This window comes from Delphinus delphis, chromosome 19, assembly GCF_949987515.2.
Source record: "Delphinus delphis chromosome 19, mDelDel1.2, whole genome shotgun sequence".
NCBI lineage: Eukaryota > Metazoa > Chordata > Mammalia > Artiodactyla > Delphinidae > Delphinus > Delphinus delphis.
In genome coordinates, this window is record NC_082701.1 from 13975678 (window position 1) to 14000572 (window position 24895).

The following is a 24895-nucleotide window of genomic DNA, read 5'->3' on the forward strand; positions in this document are numbered from 1 at the left end:
CTAATACAGTTAATACCAATAGATATACCTCATAAAAACAGAAGCTTTTTGCAGTCATCAATAATTTTTAAGAGTGTAAAGGAATCCTGAAATCACAAAGTTTGAGAACCCCTGTTTTAAAATCTTCAAGCTGAAGAAGAGTGAAAGCACACGTGCAGAATTATGAGTGAACTTTCACTCTTTATTCATTAGTCCCCCAAATATTAATGGGACAGGCACTATGCGAGATACTAGTGATAAATCCAGTCCCTTCAAAGAAATAAACGTAATGGGGGAAATACATGAGTAACTGGGCTATTCCAGTACTGGATGTACCAATAACACAGGTGCCCTGAATCAGACATTTAATTCAGTCTCAGTCAGGGAAGACTTCCTGGAGGAGGAGGTGCCTAGCCCGGCATCTCAAACATGGGCAGTAGGTGCAAAACACGGTTCAGTAGAGACTGTGCTGAGAGAAGAAGAAAGGTTTCACAGAGGCCAGGATGTCTAGGCTGAATCACTGTATTTCTTTTCCAAATAACAAAGGGGCCACAAATTCAAAGTCAACCTCCTTAGGCACTTTGAAAAAAAAAGACCTATTAGGGCTTCCTTGGTGGCGTAGTGGTTAAGAATCTGCCTGCCATTGCAGGGCACACGGGTTCGAGCCCTGGTCCAGGAAGATCCCACATGCCACGGAGCAACTAAGCCCGTGCACCACAACTACTAAGCCTGCGCTCTAGAGCCTGTGAGCCACAACTGCTGAAGCCCGTGTGCCTAGAGCCCACTCTCTGCAACAAGAGAAGCCACCGCAATGAGAAGACCGCAAACCGTGACGAAGAGTAGCCCCCGCTCGCCGCAACTAGAGAAAAACCCGCGCACAGCAACAAAGACCCAACGCAGCCAAAAAAAAAATTAAAAAAAAAAACAAAACCTATTAGCCTTATTAAGAATTTACAGCAGGGAATTCCCTGGCGGTCCAGTGTTTAGCACTCCATGCCTCCACTGCAGGGGGTACAGGTTCCATCCCTGTTCGGGGAATTAAGATCCCACATGCTGCATGGTGAGGCCAAAAAAAAAAAAAGAATTTACTGTAGGCATTTGATTCTTTCATAATAGCTGCATAACCTCCTATCTCCTGTGTTATAATGCTGTGGCCACGAGCACACACAAGGTGATCCGTGTGGATGCTTAATCTAAACTGATGTGGAGGCATTTTGCTTTGTGATGTAGCACATAGTACATATCTGTTAACAATTGCCTGTTTACGTGGTTTCGCCCTAAGAACATGCATAATTTATCTTTTTTGAGTTTTTATATTATTGATTGAATCAGTCATGTTTATCTTAAAAATCTCTCCCAGAAATGGTCTTGCCAAAAATTGCCCAGAGGGATCTTGAACGTCACCTGCTTCATCAGACAAGTCTGAATTTCCTGTAACCTGGAGATATTTCCCCGCGGGTGCTCAGAGAGCCAGGGGGGACAGACAACCTGGGAGGCCCAAAAGGCTGCAGACTAGACCTTTGTGGCGGGTTCTGAGAAGCAGGGGGTATTAGGCATTTCAGTTAGGTACAGCACGTTATGAAGAGTTAATCTGAAGAGAGAAATATTTTTCCTTTGGGACACTGTTCTATGAAGCCATGTTAGTAATTCCCAGAGTTCGGTTCAAATTAAAAAATCTAGTTTATTTATATTGGGCCACTTGCCACGCTCATCCTTCAGCCTCTCAAGTCCGTAGCTGAATAAGGGGCAGCGGATGCAGTACCTAACAGGTAAGATCTCCCCCGCCCGCCCATTCTTTCCCGTCTAGAGCAGTACACCGGGACTCGGCGGTGTGGCCTGGGAAGCGGAGTCTAGACGCAAACTCCAGGCCCCGCCTACCCGACGGCGTCCGCGGCGCCGCTAGCTATCTCTACCCGCCAGAGGTCGCAGGCTCAACGAGCAGGTATCTCAGTTAGCGAGTGACTAATCCAGTCGGCGAGAACTAATCCAGTTCTCACGAGAGAAAGCGCGAAGCCTGCCGGGACGGACGCGCGGCCTTCCGTAAGTTGGACCAAAATGGCAGCCTTGGAGGAAGGCTTCACGTTGACTGCGGTACCGCTGGGTTCCGGGCCTGACGGACCCCTTGGAGTGGAGCAGAGCGACAAAACAGACCAGTTTCTAGTGACGGACAGCGGCAGGACCGTCATCCTCTATAAGGTGAGAGCAATAGGATCGGAGCGCCCCCGCTGCTGTCTCGCCCCTTTCTGAGTTCGGAGCCGGAACCTCAGGTTTCTCACAGCTTTGGAAAGAGGTCTTGCAGCGGGCTTAGCGGAGAGCCGTTGTGGCCTTTTGGGGACGCTGAATGAGGTCTAGAATCTGACTCGGTTGTTTTCCCGGAGAGGCATATTTCCGAATTGCAGGTGGCAGAGCGTCTAAGTGCACGTGGGCTAGATTCGGAAAGGAAAGGAAAGGAGAGGAAACCTGTGCTTTCGCTTCATATCTCCCGGAGATATCCTTGCTAAGATCCCCTTCTGGGGTCTCTGTCACCCCAGCTGCCCGCAGAAGGGTTGAACGGAGATTGGTGGGGTGGGAGAAGGTGTCACTGCCAGAAACAGTGCTTTAACCTTGTGTCCGTACGCTTCTTACTCACTCGTTAGGAGGGAAAGTTCTGTCGGTGTTTTGTTTTGGCTTTTTGCTTTCTTGGCAGTTTAGTAGGCATCTTGATTCCGAGTGACCTGTTTCCAGCTATGGTTCACCCTGTGAATCCTGGATTTGCGTCCCTTGAACTCTACACACCCCGCCCCCCGTTTAGCCTAAGGACTGCTTTAGCACATTTTCTAAACTTTGCTTTTAGTGGTTCCATAGAAAGTAATTCTTTCTATGTGAGCTGCTGAACAGTTTTCTGTGTCTTTAAGAAGTTGGGTATCTCAACATCGGTAATCATCAGGGAAATGAAAACCAAAACCACAATATCACCTCACACCTGTCAGAATGGCTGTCATCAAAAAGAACACAAAAAAATGTTGGTGAGGACATGGAGAAAAGAGAAGCCTTGTACCCTGTTGGTGGGAATGTAAAGTGGTGCAGTCACTATGGAAGACAGTATGGTGATTTCTCAAAAAACTAAAAATAGAGCAACCATGTGACCCAGCAGTTTCACTCCTGGGTATATATCCAAAAAAACCCCCAAAAAACAAAAACACTAATTCGAAAAGATACATGCACCCAGTGTTCATAGCAGCATGGTTTATTATTATTTATTATCTTCCATTCCAAGATATGGAAGCAACCTAAGCGTGCATCAATAGATGAATGGATAAAGAAGTGGTGTACATCTATACAATGGAATACTACTCAGCCATTAAAAAAATAATGAAATTTTGCCGTTTGCAGCAACATGGAGGGCATTATGCTAAGTGAAGAGAGTCAGAGAAAGACGAATACTGTGATAGCACTTATGTATGGAATCTAAAAACTACAACAAACTAGTGATTATAACAAAAAAGAAGCAGACTCACAGATATAGAGAACAAACTAGTGGTTACCAGTGGTGACAGGGAAGGGGGGAGGGGCAAAATAGGGATACAGGAGTAAGAGGTATAAACAGTTATGTATAAAATAAGCTACGAGGATATATTGTACAACAGGGGGAATATAGCCAATATTTTATAATAACTATAAGTGGAGTATAGCCTTTAAAACTGAATCACTAGATGGTACACCTGTAACTTATATAATATTGTGCAACAACTATACTTCAATTAAAAAAAAAGCTAGCTGTCTGCTTTGAAGTTTGGGGAACAGGTTGCCAACAGTACACTATACTGTTTGCTTGTTTTGATGCTTCTGAAGACACCATTGGTTTTTACCTGGCTGTCAAGTGGACTTTTTGCAGTTCCTGCATAGGAATAGAGTGGCTGATTAGAATTGGCATGATGCCGGCTATCCTTATTCTGTTTCTCATGCCCTTGTTCAAGGGCACAACTGCATCAGTTTTTTAAATATACTAATATTGTTCATTATCAAAGTGCCGATACTAATTTACTTATTTTCACTTTAGGAACTTATATTTTCATTTTAACTACTCTTTTAAAGTTTTTTTTTTAATTGTAGTAAAGTACACATAACAAAATTTACTATCTTAATGACTATAAGTGTACAGTTCAGGGTATTAAGTACATATATTCACATTGTTGTGCAGTCATCACCACCATCCATCTCCAGAACTCTTTTCATCTGGTAAAACTGAAACTCTGTACTCATTAAATAATAACTCCCAATTTCCCCAACCCCAGGCAACCACCATTCTACTTTCTGTCTTCAGTGGAATCCACATAGTATTTGTCTTTTTGTGACTAGCTATTGTTTTAATTTAGGAGATTTGTTAAATGCTATCGTTTTAATGATTTCTTCCGAATGTAAATTTAATCGCTTTAATGTCTGAAACTGACTTTTTGAATATTGTATGTTCATTTCATTAGGTTTCTGATCAGAAACCCTTGGGGAGCTGGTCAGTGAAACAAGGTCAAATTATAACATGTCCAGCTGTGTGCAACTTTCAAACTGGAGAGTATATTGTTGTACATGATAATAAGGTGAGTTTTAAAACTTTTATATAATATATACAAAACAAATCAAATTTTATTAACTATTCATGTTGTATGTAAATGGAAATTGGAATGCTTTTTTAACTTGTATGTTTTTATTTCAGGTCTTGAGAATATGGAATAATGAAGACGTAAACCTGGATAAAGTATTTAAAGCGACAGTAAGTCTTTGGATTTTCCAACACATTTATTTAGTTTATTGGTGAGACGGAATAATTTGTAATGTAGCAGTTATTTATCTTAAAGTGTCTGTGAACATGACGTAAAGGTTATAACCAGTTTTTCATTCTAGCTATCCTACAGTATGTCTTGGTAAAATGTCTCAACTTATGAGTTAATATGTTATAAAATGTTACACGATATGTTATTTTTATATGAGGTTGAGGATTTAAATAATTCATGAATGATACATTGATAGTTATTTCCATGAGTTTAAATGTTTGTGGTGTGTCCCTTGCAAGAGCAAATGAACTTCATTGTTCTCTTTCTTAAAATAGGTAGAACAGACCCTGCAAGTTTTATGCATTATACATTTTAAAAGTGGCACATACTGCAGTGAAAAAGAACCATGACTAACTGTGCCTTTTCTCCTAATGACCTAAAGTATGTTAATTAACTTTGTCTTATAAAATGAAGATCTCTAACTAGGTTAATCTTGAAAGTTCTTTATGGCTCTAAATGTCTAACTCTAAATACAATTGGCATATTTTAGAATTGGTTCACAACAGAGCTGATTCACATACAACCGCAGTTGTCACCCGGACCCTTGAAACCTCTAGCCAGCTACCTGTGCTGCCACCTGGCTCCAGTCATTTTGTTTACCCTGAAGTAACACGATCCTGAATTTTACACAATGGGTTTTTTTTGTTGTTTTTTTAATCCTACATATGGTGTTAACTTCTTTTCCTGGGCTTGCAGGCTATGTATACATACATACATAAATACACACACACACAAACATATATATATGTGTGTGTGGCTCATGTATTCATATATGGCATCTTTCTTTTTCTAATACCAGAACCGCTTATAACTCTGCATTAGTGCCTTTGTTTGTACCTCTCCTCACCTCCAGTTTTGAGAGACCCAGGTTATAGCCTAACCTCCAGTATTTACAGTGGAAAGATAAACCAAAAATGAATAAAAGTGATTACATATGGGGGTGAGCAGGGGAGAGGATAGAGAATAGGATCAAAAGTTAGACTTCTGAATGTATTTTATGTTAGATTTAACTTTGGAACCATACATAATTATGAAACAAAATTGAGTAAAAATGAAAGCAAATCAGTCCCTTAAAGATAAGCCTTCTCCGGGACTTCCCTGGTGGTGCAGTGGTTGGGAATCCGCCTGCCAATGCAGGGGACACGGGTTCGAGCCCTGGTCTGGGAAGATCCCACATGCCGTGGAGCAGCTAAGCCCGTGAGCCACAACTACTGAGCCTGCGCTCTAGAGCCCGTGCTCCGCAGCAAGAGAGGCCACTGCAATGAGAGGCCCGCGCACTGCAGCGAGGAGTATCCCCTGCTGGCTGCAGCTAGAGAGAGCCCGCGTGCGGCAATGAAGACCCAATACAGCCAAAAATAAACAAATAAGTTTATTTAAAAAAAAAAAAAAGATAAGCCTTCTATAAATGTCCTGATTCTATTAGGTGGCAGTTCCTTTAGAATAAAAATTTAAATGTTTTTATGTTCTAGTTGTCCGCTGAGGTATATAGGATACATTCAATACAGGGGACAGAACCCTTGGTGCTGTTCAAGGAAGGTGCCATTCGTGGTTTAGAGGCCTTGCTTGCAGAGCCCCAGCAGAAAATTGAAACTGTTATCTCTGATGAAGAAGTGATTAAGTAAGTTCTAATACTTGTAATTTTTACCAAAAAGAAAATGCACTCTGTGTTTTTTATATTCTTTGCCTTGTTCAAAAGTATTTTGATTATAAACATGATAAAAGTAAGCTGATTGAAAACCATCTAAAAGACAAGTAGCCAAAATCACATCCCTCAAAAGCCTCTGGCGTGATAAGTGATTGAGGAAACTGGGGCCAAATGAGTCCTATCCTAATAACAGAACTGGATAGTCAGTTATTTGAAAATTAAGTGAGTAATCCCACAAGACCGGAATCTTCTGTCATATAGCCCTGACTGCCAAGATCAGAACCCTTTCGCCTGAAGAAATATGCAGCTTGTTAGTGGAATCAGGATAATGCTTTGAGACCCCTTCTTTCCCAGATTCTGGAATAAAACCTGGGAAATGACTCGCACAAATGATAGAAGGAAATCTCACAGTTTTACATCTATCCAATCCCTATTCTTTCATCCCATTTCCTGTTTGGTTAACTTGCTGCCCCTCCCGGCCCACCTGGTGTAAACTAAATCTTTAAATGTCCAAGCAAAGACTTGTACGTAGTCACTCAACAATGTGGACAGTGACCAGTTATATCTTAGACCCAATGAATGCCTCTAAAGTGTGAGCAACTGTATTTGGAGGAAATCTTTACGCAAAAAGATATAGGTAGAGAATCTGGGTTCTAATCCCCACTTTGCCAGAAAATGGCTGTGCAGCCTTGGTTACAGGCCCTTTACCCTCCCTATGCCTCAGTTCCCGCTGTCACTTGAAGAAGGCAGGTGAGACGCTAATGTTTTCCTGAGAACACTAGGCCCCAAAATGACTCTGAAAAAAGGAGGGGTGGGTCAATTAAGTTTGGGGAACACCGCATCTTGTCTTACATGCCCTTGGTACTTTATAGTTCACGTTATTGTCTTTAAAGTTCTGGGAAGCTCAGCAACTTGCATTTAATCCAGAGATGCATTTGACGGAGGAATGCCTTCTAGGTCCCTGTGGTAGATATTTTGAAACATTGAATTAAGTGTTCTCTGCTACCTCTCTGGCTCTAAAAAATATTTAATAAAAGGTAATCTCTTAAATTTAGATTGATGGTGTGTTTCAACTGGTGATTTTGCATTTTATAATTTTTCTTTTTCTTTTTTTAGGTGGACAAAGTTTTTTATGGTATTTAGGCATCCTGTGCTGATTTTTATTACTGAAAAAGTAAGCGATATCTTTAATTCCTGGCCCATTTTGTGACATTTCAGAGTCATCTGTATGATTTTTAAAACTAAAATTGGACTTTGGTATTTCTTTCAGAAAATTTTAATATATTTTTAAAATACTGAAAAATCTATTAGTTATAATTATTTCTATGCCTGAATTAAATATATTTTATAACTTTTTAAATTTAATTGGACAAGAGGTTTTTAAGCACTCATTAAAGTAATTACAGTGGGGCAACAGCTGGTCTCAACATTTAAATATAGTTGGTGGAAATGGGAATATTTTTAAAATAAAATAACTTTTTATTTTCCAGCATGGAAATTACTTTGCTTATGTACAAAAGTTTAACTCACGTATCCTAAGCAAATACACACTTTTACTTGGACAAGAAGAAAAATCGGTTACACAGAGTTTTAGTACATCTGTGCATCGGAAATTCATCTCTCTGATGTCATTAAGTAAGTATTTTTTTTAAACTTTCAGAGTTTATAAATAAAGGGGTATTACAGGATAGTGTTTTAAGTTCGAGTCTTCAGTTTTTACAGTTTTCTGTTGTAGTATTTCCCTTTCCATGCTTCCTTACAAGCATTTATACCTTCACTTTTTGCATTTTGCCATGTCTAGTCACGCAACAGGTCAGTAATTCTCTGCAGGTAAATTTTATGTCTTAAAATTTTATCATAAGCAGTAAATCATATAATACCAGTAAAAAAGGAAAAATCACTCTTTATTATGATAAGTCCAGTTTTTTTGATATTGTATTTAGTGAACCATGAAATACCTAAGGTTGGTACTGCATGGCCTCCCCATTCCTCTTTTCCAACCTATAGTTTGCCATTCTTTTGAGCAGTGACAGAGACAGGTGGGTAAAAGGACACTAACAGAGCAGTCTTGGACTCTTACTAGCCACCATTTTACAGATTATTTTTTAATTCCTTGGAGTTTACCTCTACTTAATGTTCTGAGGTTTAATCCCAGTCTTATGCATCTGGGGGAAAAAATGCCTTTGTGGTCTTCTCTCCCCCCAGCCCTTTATGGCTTCTTTTGAAGTTGTTTTGGGAAGGTTAAGGGAGGAAGAAACAGAGCAGTATTTAGGAAACATTTTCATGTTATCACAGTTTAAAATCTTTGTGAAGTTTTTCAATGTGCAAACGTTTGCAGTGGCTGTTAAGAAAAAGGCTCCCTTCGTTCATCATGTCTAGAGTGTCATTGGAATCCGCTTAATATCTTTGCTTAAGAGGGACTGGTTTTCTTAAAGTTTAACCTATAGGACATATTAATTGTTACACAGAAGTTTGTGAGTTATGTTTTAGCTTTTGAACATTGAAGTAAGGGAATCTGAGCCAAAGGGTCATAAAATCTTCATGTAACATAGCTAGAACCACATGAAATTGCCAAAAATACAATTGACCTACAAAACCCAGCAATTTAATAAGGTTTTAGGGTGCTGGAGTAACAAGAAATGTAATATTTAGACCAGAATGCTAATTAATTTCTAATAAGAGATGCAGCCTTTTACTGATTGAATTGTCTGTATTCCTGGCAGTCCCCTCATATTTTATGTTATTACAGATATTTACAATTTTTATTTCATGGTTATCATGACATTTCTTACTGAGATTTTTATTAATATTTCTCCTCCATCAACTTTAGGTTTGTAGTATATTCTTTATGGGAAAGCATAGAGTGATGTGATTATTACATTTGTTTATTTTTCTGGTTGGATTCTCTATCAAATTGGTAAAATCTTATTAACAACTTAGTACATTTAATTATAACCGATATAGAACTATCATTTATCCAATAAGGAACAATAAATACTTGTTTCCAACAGGCTCTGATGGATGTGTATATGAAACCTTGATACCAGTACATCCAAGTGACCCAGAAAAAAATCAGAGGGTAGTTCCATCACTGTTGCTCAAGTCCGTGGTGTCTGGCAATGCTCGAAGTGGTGTTGCACTCACCATCCTGGATCAAGATCACGTAGCAGTCCTGGGACCACCACTATCAGCTTCTAAGGGTAACTAAAATCCAATCAGTTAAGAAGTCCTTTGGATTTTTTCCATCAAAGTGTACTTTTAAGTCTCCTCTTTCTTTTTCATTTATTTATTACCACCCTAATTCATTCTCTTTTTCACTGTAGCTTCCTAATTCTTGAATAGGTCTTTGATTTCATCTTGCCTTGATCAGTTTCTCTAAAACATTTCCTATATCACTCACTACCTTGCTTGTCACCAGTGTCTTAAATAAAAACTGCAAATATCTGTGCCAGCCTGTAGGCATTGGAAACATTGGTAAGACTTGCAGTAGAGGATTGAATTCATACCTTGGTGACATTTTAGCAGAATATAAATTCATTAGTCTTAGACAGCTTGAAATTTGGGGACTACTAGTGTGCCTTTTTTTTTTTTTTTTTTTTTTTTTGCGGTACGCGGGCCTCTCACTGTTGTGGCCTCTCCCGTTGCGGAGCACAGGCTCCGGATGCGCAGGCTCAGCGGCCATGGCTCACGGGCCTAGCCGCTCCGCGGTATGTGGGATCTTCCCAGACTGGGGCACAAACCCGTGTCCCCTGCATCGGCAGGGGGACTCTCAACCACTGCGCCACCAGGGAAGCCCTAGTGTGCCTTTTGTCTCTGTGACTTCAGAGCAGGATTTTCATCATCACCTCACCTCCTCACCCCCAAACACCCCTCCACACAGACAATTGTAGTCTATCATGAAGGACACAGTTGTTCCTGGCTAGTGCAAGATTGGGGTCTCCCAGCCTACACTATAAAACTCCAAATCTATGGTTTAGCATTCAACTCTCGCCACAGTCTAGACCCTGTCCACGTTTTCCAGTCTCTTCTCCCAATTTCAAAGCAAGAACTCTCTGCTTTATTCAGGCCAGGCTCCCTATTGACTACAAACTTGATATGGCCATCCTTGTGTATTTTGTTTTGTTTCTTCTTTTTAAGATAGGAGCTACCACTTATGGTATACTGTCCTGTGCCAGGTGTTTTACTTGTATTATTTCATTATCTGTGTCATTTAATCCTCCAACAACCCTATGAGAGAAAGTCTAGTTATTATCACCCTTATTTTACAAATGAGAAACTGAGATGTTAGGTAACTAAGTAGTGGAACTAGGGTTCAACACAAGTAGTTTGACTCTTACGCCATATATCTTACCATTCTTAAGTCCTGGCTTTTAGCCACTTTACCAAGCTGTGCTTCTCCTCTCTCAACCCCCATCCTCCCTCTCTAGTTCCTGGTCTAACCCCAAAAAAACTCAGTAACCTCAGTAAAGTTTCCCATGTCTCTTTCCAGAGTTTTTTAAAATATATGCAAATACTACTACTTATTTTTCTTCCTCTTTTTACACAAATGGTAGCATACCTTATCCTCTGTTGTATACCTTAATTTATCCACTTACCTGAGATATCATAGAGAGCCTTCCATAGCAGCATCTGTATTGACTTCTTTTTTCTTTTTAAAATTTTATTTATTTATTTTTGGCTGTGTTGGGTCTTCATTGCTGCACGCGGGCTTTCTCTAGTTGCGGCGAGCGGGGGCTACTCTTCGTTGCGGTGTGTGGGCTTTTCATTGCAGTGGCTTCTCTCATTGTGGAGCACAGACTCCAGGCGTGCGGACTTCAGTAGTTGCAGCACGTGGGCTCAGTAGTTGTGGCACACAAGCTTAGTTGCTCCGCGGCATGTGGGATCTTCCCAGACCAGGGATCGAACCCGTGTCCACTGCATTGGCCGGCGGATTCTCAACCACTGTGCCACCAGGGAAGCCCGACTTTATTTTTTTAAGAGGAAAATATAGGCAGAACATTCCGACATAAATCACAGCAATAGTTTTTTGCATCTGTCTGCTAACAGAAGGGAAATAAAAACAAAAATAAACAATTGGGGCCTAATTAAATTTTAAAAGCTTTTGCACAGCAAAAGAAACATTGACAAATCAAACAGACAGCCTACTGAATGGGAGAAAATATTTGCAAATGATATGACTGATAAGGGATTAATATCCAACATATATAAACAGCTCATACAACTCAAAGTCAAAAAAACAACCCAATTGAAAAATGGGCAGAAGAACTGGATAGACATTTTTTCAAAGAGGAAATGCAGATGGCCAACACACACATGAAGAGATGCTCAACATCGCTAATCATCAGGGGAATGCAAACCAAAACCACAATGAGCTATCACCTCACACCTGTCAGAGTGCCTGTCATCACAAAGAACACAAATAATAGGTGTTGGCGAGGATGTGGAGAAAAGGGAAGCCTCGTACTCTGTTGGTGGGAATGTAAATTGGTGCAGCCACTGTGGAAAACAGTATGGAGGTTTCTCAAAAAACTAAAAGTAGAACTACCATATGACCCAGCAGTTTCACTCCTGGGTATATATCTGAAAAAACAAACTAATTCAGAAAGATACCTGGACCCCAATGTTCATAGCAGCATTATTTACAATTGCCAAGATAGGAAAGCATCCTAAGTGTCCATCAACAGATGAGTGGGTAAAGAAGTGGTGTGGGTGTGTAGATATGTATGTGTGTATATATATTTGTGTGTGTGTGTGTGTGTACATATATATACATATAATGGACTGCTACACAGCCATTAAAAAGAATGAAATTTTGCCATTGCAGCAACATGGATGAACTTGGAGGACATGCGAAGTGAAATAAGTCAGACAGAGAAAGGCAAATACTGTATGACATCACTTATATGTGGACTTTAAAAAGTACAACAAACTAGTGAATAAAACAAAAGGAGCAGACTCAGAGATACAGAGGACAAACTAGTTACCAGTGGGGAGAGAGAAGGGAGGAGGAGCAAGATAGGGGTAGTGGAGTAAGAGGTACAAACTATTATGTATAAAATAAACTACAAGCATATGTGTACAACATGGAGAATAAGCCAGTATTTTATAATAACTATAAATTGTGAATCACTATATTGTACAACTGTAATTTATGTAATATTGTGCAGCAACTGTACTTCAATAGAAAATTCATTAATTTTTTTAAAAAATGCTTTATTTTTTTAGAGAAGTTTGAGGTTCACAGCAAAATCGAGGGGAAGGTACACAGATTCCCATATGCCCCCTGCCTGCATATGTGTCCACTTCTTGTCATGATATCGCATATCTGTGAATTTCTGTCTTCATTACTCATTTTTCTTCTTAATAAAGCAAGACCTATGTGTTTAACTATGACTTCCCTCCTCCCTCCCTCCCTTCTCCTCACCCCCAGCACCATATATTTATATTTGGCTGACTTCTGAACTTGGGACTTTTTTTTTTTTTTTTTTTAATTTTTTGGCTGCACCACGAGGCATGCGGGATCTTTAGTTCCCCCACCAGGGGTCAGACCCGCACCTCCTGCAGTGGAAGCGCGGAGTCTTAACCACTGGACCTCCAGGGAAGTCCCAACTTCTGAATTTGTATGTCTTATTTTATAGAATGCCTCTCCATATGGAATACAAAATTTCAAACACTACAGACTTCAAAAGAGTTACCACAAGGGACCAGCGGTCAAGTAAGTTTTCGCACTTTGGGGTTTTTTTCAAATGTACTTATTTTTGTGTCTGACGAATAGACTGTAAGGGAAGAGACCTCTTCGGATCTAAATATTTTATCAGTTTTGATTAAAATAAATTAAGAAATATTTTCTACCTGCGAGATTATATTTAATTTGGTTATTTTTATAGTTTCTTTATGTTTGTCACTTTCAAAAGACTAAATTATAAGCTAATTATAGATCAGGAGAGAACAGTTAGCTAGTTAACAAAACTTTTTAATCTCACTTTGGTTTTATCTTTTTACTTTTGTATTTTGAACTATATCCAAGGGCTGTTACTTTGCCTAATAAATTAGTCTTTTAGGTTATATGTTAAATGTTATCATGGAATTACATAAGAATACTTAAAGAATTAAAATTTAAGGTGACCAGACTGTAAACTTCCTGAGGCAAGGGACCTTGTCTTTTTTTTTCTCCATCATATCTTCAGTGCTTAACAAAGGTACTCAGTAAGTACTGGTTGTTTAGTGAATATAAGATATAAATAAATCAAGATATGGGATGTTGTTGATCATTGTACTTTAGAGGATAAGGAGACTATGTTTCTTAGCATAGAACTCTAATTTATATTTAAACAAGTAATTTTCACAAGATTAGCCGTTCACAATTCCACTGCTCTAACAAACTTCACTTTTGATTTCTGTGTTCCTTTGAGCTTTTTGTTCATATACCTGTCTCAGTTTTACAATTTTATAATTGAGATCATGAGACAGAAACTGTTAAATTCTGCTTTTTTCATTTCGTACATCAAAACAGTTTGCCTGTGTTACAGTAGCCTTTGTGAGTATCACGTTAATAGATGTGCAATACTGACAATATTTATTTTAAACAATTCATTTATTTTAAATATATGTGTTGATCAAATTTTTATGAGTCAAAAGAAATTATCTTTAAATTATGCTTTATTCAGACATGGGCAAAAATAAGAGCTTTGTAAACCTACCTCAATTAATAAATTGAACATATGAGATTATTCTGGAAAGTTGCTTAACTTCACCTTATCCTTTTCTGTTATATTAAGATTACTTCCACCACAAGTTATTGTTATAAGTTATATGGCTTTGTTGAATCAGATATTAGAAGAGAAAAAGGATTGCTTACATTTTTGATAACTTTTTTGTAGCTCTGGTATCATGGGGAAAATTTGTTTATGCTACATGGAAAATTTCTAACTGTAATCCCATACAAGTGTGAGGTGTCATCATTAGCAGGTGCTCTTGGAAAACTCAAGCATGGTCAAGATCCAGGTAGGAACTTAAATGTTTTATTACTAAAAACCAATTTATAAACTTCTAGTTTGATATGTAGATTTTCACAGCTATTGGTTTGCATAACCTGTTCTTAGTGTTGAAATTTGCCAGTGTTCATTCAGATTTTATTGGTCAGGAAGCTACCTTGGGAACAGTCCACATTGCAGATACTGCTGCAGGTTAAAGAGCTATGCTGCATTTTGAACGCCAGTGTTCTGACTTTAGGGGCAACGGGAAAGTCCTGCAGACAAAATCAGAAATGCTTTTTCCCTCCTTGGTTTACCAGTGGCCTCATCTGTTGGGCACATAGCCTTTTAGGATATTATGATTTACTGATCTGAGGTTATTGGTAGAATGAAATGGACTTTAAAGCCGCTTTTGAATTGTGCGTGAGTGGTTGTTGTTTTATTGTTCTTTGTTTGATTGATTGGCTGGGTAAATACCAATAGGTCAAAAAATTCCAGAAATTGTGTGTTCTGTGTTTTCTTAGACATTCATGCCATGACTCATTTTGTAAACTGGGAAACATCACAGGGATATGGACTTGGATCTCAGAACTCAGAGCAGTCAAAGAGAATCGTAAGTTTGGTAGTTGAAATAGAAATGTTACTACAGATGTTAAAAAACAGAAAAGGCTGAATTATTTTAATAATTCATATTTGTACAACTCTTACAACTTGCTCTTAATGATGGGGTGATTTGAAGCTTGAACCCAGTAACCTGACAGCCCTTATCCGAAAGTGATACATGTCGTCTAGTAGTTTTTATGGGCATGTGTGTAAGACCCAGGTGTAAAAATGGACCAGTTTGCAATTAGTAATAATAGAGTATAGAGATTTTATTTATGAAAAATGAAAACCTTAAAGATATTTAAGTTAAAAGTTGAAATAGACCCACTTTTCACTATAAGAAAACCAAACCCTAAAAAAGCTTGTGAATGGACTTCCCTGGTGGCGCAGTGGTTAAGATTCCCTACCTGCCAATGCAGGGGACACGGGTTCGAGTCCTGGTCTGTTCCCACATGCCCCGGAGCAGCTAAGCCCCTGTGCCACAACTACTGAGCCTGTGCTCTAGAGCCCGCAAGCCACAGCTACTGAGCCCACATGCCACAACTACTGAAGCCCACATTCCTAGAGCCCGTGCTCCGCAACAAGAGAAGCCACTGCAATGAGAAGCCCGCGCACCGCAATGAAGAGTAGCCCCCACTCGCCACAACTAGAGAAAGCCCACACGCAGCAACGAAGACCTAAAGCAGCCAAAAATAAATAAATTAAAAAAAAAAAAGTTTGTGATTAGAGCAAAAGTGTGCCAGTCTCTTTGGGACATTTTATATTCTTCTAAATGTCTATTGCATCTTTTGTGTTGTTTTGAGATCCTAATCAATTTACTGAATTCCAGTTAAGGAGAAGGAAAATTGAAGTGAGTGTACAGCCGGAGGTCCCACCATCCACACAACTCTTAGCAGCCATACAGGTAAATTTTAAAATGTTAGAAATACGAAAAATCAACTCATGGTTAAAAGAAATCCTATGTACTTTTTATTCTGTCTTCCTCTTGTGATCATTTTTAGAGCTATGGCTAACATTTGTATAGTATATTGAGGTTGTCAGAGTGATGCTTTGGCTTATTTGACTCTCACTAAGCATTTTGTGAGATCAGTGTGATGGTGGTGGCCTCATATCTCATTCACCTTTGCATTGAATGTTTGTAATTTAGCTTCTTAGAAATTTTGATTTCTAAATCCTTGAGTTTTTTTTTTCTTCTTTGTATTTTGTCTTTGTCCAGTAAATTGTAGTATCAACTCCAGTTTCACAGGAATGCATGAATGCTGTTAGTGATTTAAGACAATGTTAAGCTAGGAACTTTTAAGTGCAGAGCGACATTTATTAATGTACCACACTGAACTCTTTACTTCTGCCCTTTCAGAAAGATTCAGAAAAACATATTGAAGTAGAACTACGTAAATTTTTGGCTGTTAAGCGGACCCCGGACTTTCATACTATTATTGGGGATGTAGTAATAGGAATTCTGGGAAGATATAAAGCAGAACCATCGTTTTATCCTCGGAACTGTCTGATGCAGCTTATCCAAACGCGTGTGCTTTCTTACAGGTAAATGTTTCTATACAGGTAAATGTTTCTGTACACCAAACTTTATACACATAACTCTTTTGACCTTGTTTTTTGCAGTTCTGATTTTTATACTCTGTAAAAGCCTTATGAATTATTTGCAATTGAGAGTTTCTTAATATGTATAAATGATTCATGTTTTTGGTCTTAGCTTGTGCCCTGGCTTAATGGAGTCTGCCTTAGAAAAGACGGATGTGCAGATCCTACAGATCTGCCTACAGCAGTTCCCTGACATCCCTGAGTCAGTCACCTGCGCTTGCTTAAAAATTTTCTTGAGGTAAGTTAGAAGCTGATGGTACTTTACTTTCACTGCATTTTTAATCTATTGTTTTATTTTATTTCTAAAACTTTAAAGTCTTAGAAAATAAAAATTTTCCAGTAAGTTCAACTACTTGTAAGAATTATTTCCTGCTTTCAATTAACATGATAGCATTGGTGATGACAGTCTTCAAGAAACAGATATCAATATGGAGTCAGTTTCTGACTATACTGCTACTATACAAGATGGGGAAATAGAACAACAAACTGAAATTCTTCAAAATGGTTTCAATCCTGAAGAAGATAACTGTGAGAATTGTGCTCAGGAGTTGATTGAGAAGCCTCAGGCTGCAACAGAGGAGAGCACTTCATGCCCTGTTACAGGGAAAAGAGCAGCGCTACTGTATCCTTTGAAACCATTTCCCTTGTATTGTCTCTTTCCCAGGGATGTAGTCCAATGCCAAGCAAAAACTAAGGGGTAATTAGATAATTTAAGGTGGTTTTTTCCTTTTCTTTTTTTCAATTTTTTTCAGTTTCTGCTTGAAAATGGATTACATTCAATGCTGTGTTCAAACAACTTACTTAAACCTTATTTAAGAAGCTGTACTAAGATAGAAGCTCTATCACTTCTAAAAATTAGTATACTGAATAAACACCAATTATCTATAATAGCAAAATATTCCAGATGATCTCTAGTGACGAGGAGAATGTTCAGTGATAACACTCTTCTAGAAAAGTAGAACTTTTGTATAAATTTAGAAAAATGTTACTGGGGAAGGGAATTACTCATTATTTCGGTAGAAAAGTCTTTATTGGTTGAAATGAGATTTTCCTTTATTCCCAAGTAGAAATGCAATTCTTCATTCAGCATATAGCGAGACGTTTCTTCTGCCTCATTTGAAGGACATCCCAGCACAACACATCACTGTGAGTGTTCTTACGAATCCTACAGGATTTTATTTCTGGGTTAAGTGTTGCTCCTTAACTCTACACAGCTTCTAGGGCATTCGAAAGGTTATAAAGTCCTTTCATCTGAGTAAAAGATTTCCCAGCCCTCAAGGTGAAAAATCGTGCCTGGGAGACTAGAGTGACCTGGAGGAGGCAGAGCTTGACGTGTTCCTGGTGCCAGACCCGAAGGCCGGGTTCATCCATCTAAGTTAGAAACGAGTAGGAACTAAAAAGAATTGCCCAGAGAAGGATTCTCTCTTCTCTACTTATTATTTACAAACAAAATAAACTCCTCACCCACCCCTCCCAAACCAAATGAACTCTCCTTTGATGGCAGGGAGTGCACTTGATTCATGTGTCCCCTGATGTCTAGCATATCTGTTTGATGTACAGTTAAATTCAGTAGCCTCTTAAAATTCTTTCCAGTCTCTTTGTTAGCTTCACATAGAGAAAATTTTCCTATCAAAGTGATTGTTCTTTTTCCCCCCCAACACCTAGCTATTTCTCCAGTATTTGTATTTCCTTTATCTGAAGTGTAGTGAAAATGCTACTATGACTCTTCCTGGAATACACCCTCCAACCCTGAACCAGGTGAGGTAATCTTTTTATTTTGATCTGATGCTGGGAAAAATATGTTAAATAAAAAAAAGGTGTTTTATATATATATATATATATATATATATATATATATATATATATATATATATATATGGTATCAGAATCTGGAATCCAGGAACTGATTTCTCCCTGTCTCGTGGTTCCTACGACCCTCCTCCCTCACCAGTACACAAACCACTGGAGTGGATCACTCAATTTGGTAGATGGATTTTTTAGAGCCATAATTCTATACTAAGGAACTTAAATTCATCTTAAATTCCTGATTCTTTATTGTGACCCTTTTCAAGAATTTCCTCAGCTTCATTGGGAGAGAGCGATAATAAGTGTCCTCCTAATAACCTAATAATCCCAAGTCCCTCTTAGAGATAACCAATACTAAGAGTTGCATTTATGTCTAGAAATTTGCTTTCTGTACCTTAACTTATCTTTCTCTTGTCTTCCTAATGCAAATTAGATCACGTGCATGCTATTCTGCAGCTTGTCTTTTTTTCACTCATTGCTACATTTTACACATTTTCTTTTTTTTTTTTTTTGCGGTACGCGGGCCTCTCACTGTTGTGGCCTCTCCCGTTACAGAGCACAGGCTCCGGACCCGCAGGCTCAGCGGCCATGGCTCATGGGCCCAGCCGCTCCGCAGCATGTGGGATCTTCCCAGACCGGGGCACGAACCTGTGTCCCCTGCATTGGCAGGCGGACTCTCAACCGCTGCGCCACCAGGGAAGCCCTTTACACATTTTCTGAATCAGGCTATATACATCTGCCACATTCTTTTTAACCACTGCATACTATTTGATTTTATAGAAAATCTTAATTTGTTAGTCCCCTATTGATTGGCATTTAAATTGCTTACAGTTTTTTGCTATTGTAAACAAACTTTCAGTGAGCATCTTTATAGAAATATTGTTGCATATTATGAGAGAACACCTCTTGGGTAAATTCCCATTAGTGAAATTACTGGATAAAGGGTGCATGCATTTTTAGTTTCAAAAATGCCAGGCTAAAAAAAAAAAAAAAAAAAAAAAAAAATGCCAGGCTACCTTTCCAAAGGGTTGTGACAAGAGGTACTATGGCCACCAAGATCTGAGACCTTACTCTCTGCTAGTCAAGTAGGTAACAAGTAAGTGTTTTATTTTAATTTGCATTTCTTTGATAATAAGAAAGGTGGACCATCATTTCTTGCCAATTTATATTCCTTTTTGTGTACTGCTTAATCAGGTTCTTTGTCCAATTTTTCTATTGCATTTCCTGTCTTTATCATTTTGCCTTATAAATTATTCTTCATATATTAAGAGAAATTAGTCTGTTTCTGTGAAGTGTATTACAAATACTTTTTTCCTATCACTCTTTTTTACTTGCTTTAGTGTAATTTTTGCCATAGATGGGTTTTTAATTTTCATGCTGTCAAAATTATTAGGCTTTTCCTTTACTGCTTCTTTTTGGGTACGCCATGCTTAAGGCCCTTCCCACTCTAAGAGTGTAAAAATAGCAATCCTGTCTTCCCCTAGTACATTTCTTTTCCTTTTCTTTGTTTAACTCTTTGATACATATAAAGTTTATTTTGGTGTAGAGAGTTACATAGGTATCAGCTTTCCCCCCTCCCTGCAAATGGATAGTTGGTTTCCTTAATGCTTTTTCATGACACTGATATTTGCATGTTAACACCATTTGAAGGTGTAGACTACATAGGATACTTTAATAAATGTATAGTAATAATTTTATTTTAGTTCTTGGTACCTTATCTATAATACATGACACCTTATTCTTGGGTCATAGTGTATATTTCAGAATAGGAGATGAGTGGGTTCTTTTTTTTGTAGCTGCGAGTAGTTATCAAGAATTTTTTAAAATAAAAAGTGCTAGCTCTCCCTTGGATTAAATATCACTGTGGCTTTCTTTTTACTGATTAATCTGATGGAAAAGATCCAATTATGCTTGTAAAATGACAAGTAGAAAAGCAGAAAAGAGGCTTTTTCGATTGCTTAGAAATTCCTTCATCTCTAAAATGTTCAGACTTCTGTAAAGAAGACTTATTTTTTCTTATAACTGTTTGATACTATTATGGACTTTGTAAAGTGAATTAACCTAAAATTAAATTTAAAATCTTAACTCCTTTTCCTGTTTATCTTCAGATTATGGATTGGATATGTCTACTTCTAGATGCCAATTTTACTGTTGTGGTAATGATACCAGAAGCAAAAAGGCTACTGTTAAGTCTTTACAAGTTTGTGAAATCCCAGGTATGTAATTATTTGATTATACTGAATTCTGTTTGTAACCAAGAAGCACCAAAATTATAATTTATTAAAATTTTTCTTGGAATAGCCCTAAGTAATTGTGGAGGATTTATCCATATGTACAAGTTATGGTAAAAGTTATTTTGGAACTTTTTTCTTTAGATAAGCATTTGTTCTGAGCTCAACAAGATTGAAGTAAGTTTTCGTGAGCTACAGAAATTAAATCAAGAAAAGACTAATAGAGAATTATATTCAATTGAAGTGCTGGAACTCTTCTGATACTACCAGTTCTCCTTCATAGACGTTTTATGAAGCTCTTTTATGTGGATTCTTCCTACTCAACCAGGCAAGAGATGTGTTTTGTTTGTGACTGTCTCTTCGGTGACAAGAGAAATGTCTGAGCAAGTACTTAGACCATCACTTATTGATTCTCCTAGGTCAGACTGCAGGTTTCACGTGAAGCTATTCTAGCTTATGGACACTGGTGGGGAGAGATTCTGAAACTTTTAAAAATATGTAACGGAGGTGTTTTTAAGTAAACTTATTTGTGTATTGATACAAGCTGAATTTCTTACCATCCATTTGAATAGTTCTTCTTTTAATAAAAAACCACCATTGAAGAAACAGTGATTCTAGGAAAAACATGGTTTTATCACAGTCGGAAGCTGTCCCAGCTCATCTGTGTTCATGGGGAACAGAAGAGGGCGTTTCCACAGGCAGGGTGGGAAGGGGCCTTGTACACGCCTGTGCTTATCTCCTGCCATCCTCTCCGGTTCTTTACCTCCTTGCACTACCTTCTTACATACCCAGGGCTTGAACATTATCCCTCAGATTACCTCTGTGATTAGGATGTTAATTTCAGTTACAGAAATATATTTCTAGATAGTAAAAAAAAAAAAGTCTCTTTTGACCGTAGAATTTCCTGTTTTAACTCGGGTTTAGGACAAACGAAAGGCTTTATGTAGAAGAAATGGATGCTTTTGTTTCTTAAAAATAAACTCAAATTTATTTTTGTTAAAAGTGAAATCACTTTTTCAGGTGATGAACTAAGTTTCCCAAGAGTAACTTGAAACATTTATGAGCTGTGAAAGTCTCTGTTGAATAAATCATTTTGAAACCTCTTTTAACCTGAAAGGTCACAATATATATATTTTTTAAATTCCAGTAAATTCTAGCGCATAATATAAGTTCAAGTGTGGTTCTAGAGCCCATGTTATACAGAATCCTGATGGCTCAACTTAATTTGCGTTAGAGAAAGGCTTCATTTAGGTCAGGCACTCTGTAAAGTTTAGTTACAACTGTTGCAGTTAACAAAGAGGTTCTCCCTTGTTATTCTTTTTTTTTTTTTTTTTTATTGAAGTATAGTTGATTTACAATGTTGTGTTAATTCCTTAGTCATTCTTAATCTCTCTTTAATCTGAGAGAAAAGAAATACCAAAGATAGCAGCATATATTAACAGTTATGCTCACTTTAAGTGGGACCTTTTGCTCAGACAATTTAAACTAAGTGATACAGTACTTCTCAGCAGAAATGAAAAATAGGAGTCTCCACGATGTTTATCGTCTTTTTATCTTTTTTGTGAACCATTTAAGAATTACTTACAGGCACCCAGACATAAAATTGTGTGTTCCTAAGGTTTTCTTAAAACTTTGAACGTTATGGGGCTTCCCTGGTGGTACAGTGGTTGAGAATCCGCCTGCCAAAGCAGGGGACACAGGTTTGAGCCCTGGTCCAGGAAGATCCCACATGCCACGGAGCATCTAAGCCCGTGTGCCATAACTACTGAGCCTGTGCTCTAGAGCCTGTGAGCCACGACTGCTGAGCCCGCGTGCCACAGCTACTGAAGCCCGTGCACCTAGAGCCCGTGCTCCGCAACAAGAGAAGCCACCGCAATGAGAAGCCCACGCACCACAACGAAGAGTAGCCCCCACTCGCCACAACTAGAGAAAGCCAGTGCACAGCAGCGAAGACCCAACGCAGCCAAAAATAAATAAATTAATTAATTAACAACAAACCAAACAAAAAAACTTTGAACTTTAGCATATCCTTTATGATTTACAGATCCTTTTACGGGGGTTAAGATTATTCAGGATTGTCACAGTTTTTAGATTCTGAGTTATTTATGATTTAATTTATAAGAACCCATAATAAGAGACGAATCTCAGATTGATTGATGAATTCTTTCAGCCAGAGCAAACAAGCAGACGAAATTCATAGATTGACAATAAGCTCTTCACGACTCCTGATTTAATTGTACTTGAAGACAGCTTCTTCAGTGAAACTTGCCCGGTCAGGGTTCAAACTAGCAGAGGCCTTTGACTGAGGAGAGGCCAGAGGAAGATTCCCTGTTCCCTCCAACTTTTGTCTGTTTGGAAGGAACTTCTGTGTAGGGTCCTAATAAAGTCTTTATTATAAAGTTTAATAATTCGGCCTGTAAATATTATGGAAGCAAATTACTGATTTTTAAAATAAGTAGAAAAGTGTAATTGCTTTTAAATACTAGTTGCAAATGATCTCTAGGTTGCCTACAGACTAAGTTAGACTAAATTTAGAAATTAAATAAGGATTTTATAAGGACATATAGAGGATTATTTTTTAATTAAGTTATAATTGATAAGAGACTTTTATAGGCTGAGTTCTTCAAGGCAAGGACTTTGTCTTACCCTTTATGCACTCTAAGTACAGGACCACTGGCACATAATCAGTGTTCAGTAATGGTTATTGAATAAAGTTACTGAATAGTAGATCTTATCTGCCCAATTATAGAGCAATAATTCTGAGGGTTTGCAACAGTTACTTTTTCTGGCAAGTAAATCCTCTGTTCACCACATATAGGCAGTGTATCTTCTGCCTCTGGACTTTTATTTTTTATAACTTAATTATAACTCAGGTTTGTTTCTGATTATATATACTACATCTATATAATAATAAAAGAATTCTTTTCTTTTTCTTTGCCACACCTCATGGCTTGTAGGATCTTAGTTCTCTGACAAGGGATTGAGCCCCTGCCCTGGCAGTGAAAGCACTGAGTCCTAACCACTGGACTACCAGGGAATTCCCAAGAATTCTTCTTTAAACTTCTTAAGTTCTCCATCTAGGAAATGGTTTCTTGCTGTGACCTTAATGGTTTTTGAGGGAAATGTGGACTAACAGGTTATCATTGCTACTTAAAAGTAGATGTTTTCTTTTTGCCTCTTTAGTCTTATTTGTAAATATTTGGTGACTCTAACTATAGTGGAGTCCATTCTGGATCATGTAGAATTTTAAAACAAAGATGGATTTTTTGCCCTAGCTCTTTTAAAAATATTTTAATCCTAAAGTAATTGCAAGAAAAAACAATGAATACCCCTGTATCCTTAGCCTAAATTTATCTGTTCCTAACATCTTGCCATGTTAGTTTTACACTATATATTTTTTCTTTTTTCCTGAATCATTAGAGAGTTATTTACAAACATTCAGATTAATCTCATAATTCAGTTTAATCCAATAAATACTTACGTTTAATCCTGTAAAACAAGGGCATTAATTTCACATGACCACAATGCAATTATCAAATTCAGGAAATTAATGTTAATACAGTGCTATTTAGAATGATTACAGTCCTTATTCAGATTTCCACAGTTGTCCCAGTAATGTCTGTTATAATTGGACTTCCTCCTTCCTAAAATCCATTCAAGCATCATGCATTGCATTTAGGTTTCATGTTTCTTTAATTTCCTTTAATGTAGAACAGTTCCCTAGAAAATTGCATTTCTGAAGAATCTAGGCCAGTTATTTTGCAGAATGTCCCTCAGTTTGCATTTGTCTCGTTTCCACATGATTAGATTCAGATTAAACATTTCTGACGAGAATACTACAGAGAAGGCACAGCATCAGGAGGCATTGCTGTGAGTTGTCCTATCATTGGTGATGCTAAATTGGATCACTTAGTTAAGGTAGGATTTACCAGATTGCCTCACTCTAAAGGTACCTTTTTCCCTTTGTACTTCATAAGTAACCTATGTATTTATTATTTATCTTTGAGACTGTGTGAATATCCTATTCTGGAATATTATTCTTCCCTAACAGTGAACCCATTGGTAATTTTTGCATGAATCGGTTATTGCTTTGGTGACAGTTATGGTTGCAAATGTAAAAATTGTTTTGGTATAAATCTCTATTTTTTATTTTTTTATAAATTTATTTATTTTATTTATTTATTTTTGGCTGTGTTGGGTCTTCGTTGCTGTGCGCCGGCTTTCTCTAGTTGCGGCGAGCAGGGGCTACTC

At 37.9% G+C, this 24895-nt stretch overlaps 1 protein-coding gene across 2 annotated transcripts; it reads left to right on the plus strand.

Moving 5' to 3' along the window:
* Window positions 1-2022: 2022 nt before the first annotated feature.
* Window positions 2023-22320, plus strand: NOL11 (nucleolar protein 11). 2 transcript variants are annotated; one of them, XM_059998748.1, is made up of 18 exons: window positions 2023-2175; window positions 4440-4553; window positions 4670-4726; window positions 6257-6405; window positions 7549-7606; window positions 7923-8067; window positions 9444-9632; window positions 13071-13147; window positions 14313-14436; window positions 14930-15018; window positions 15838-15912; window positions 16366-16550; window positions 16720-16845; window positions 16999-17229; window positions 17675-17753; window positions 18273-18365; window positions 20522-20629; window positions 20789-22320. In XM_059998748.1, exons 1-18 carry the CDS (start codon window positions 2035-2037, stop codon window positions 20903-20905), a joined length of 2157 nt encoding a protein of 718 aa, XP_059854731.1. In that variant the 5' UTR covers window positions 2023-2034; the 3' UTR covers window positions 20906-22320. The 2 variants fall into 2 exon arrangements, with proteins under 2 accessions (XP_059854731.1, XP_059854732.1); XM_059998749.1 differs by lacking the exon at window positions 18273-18365.
* The last annotated feature ends 2575 nt before the right edge of the window (window positions 22321-24895 follow it).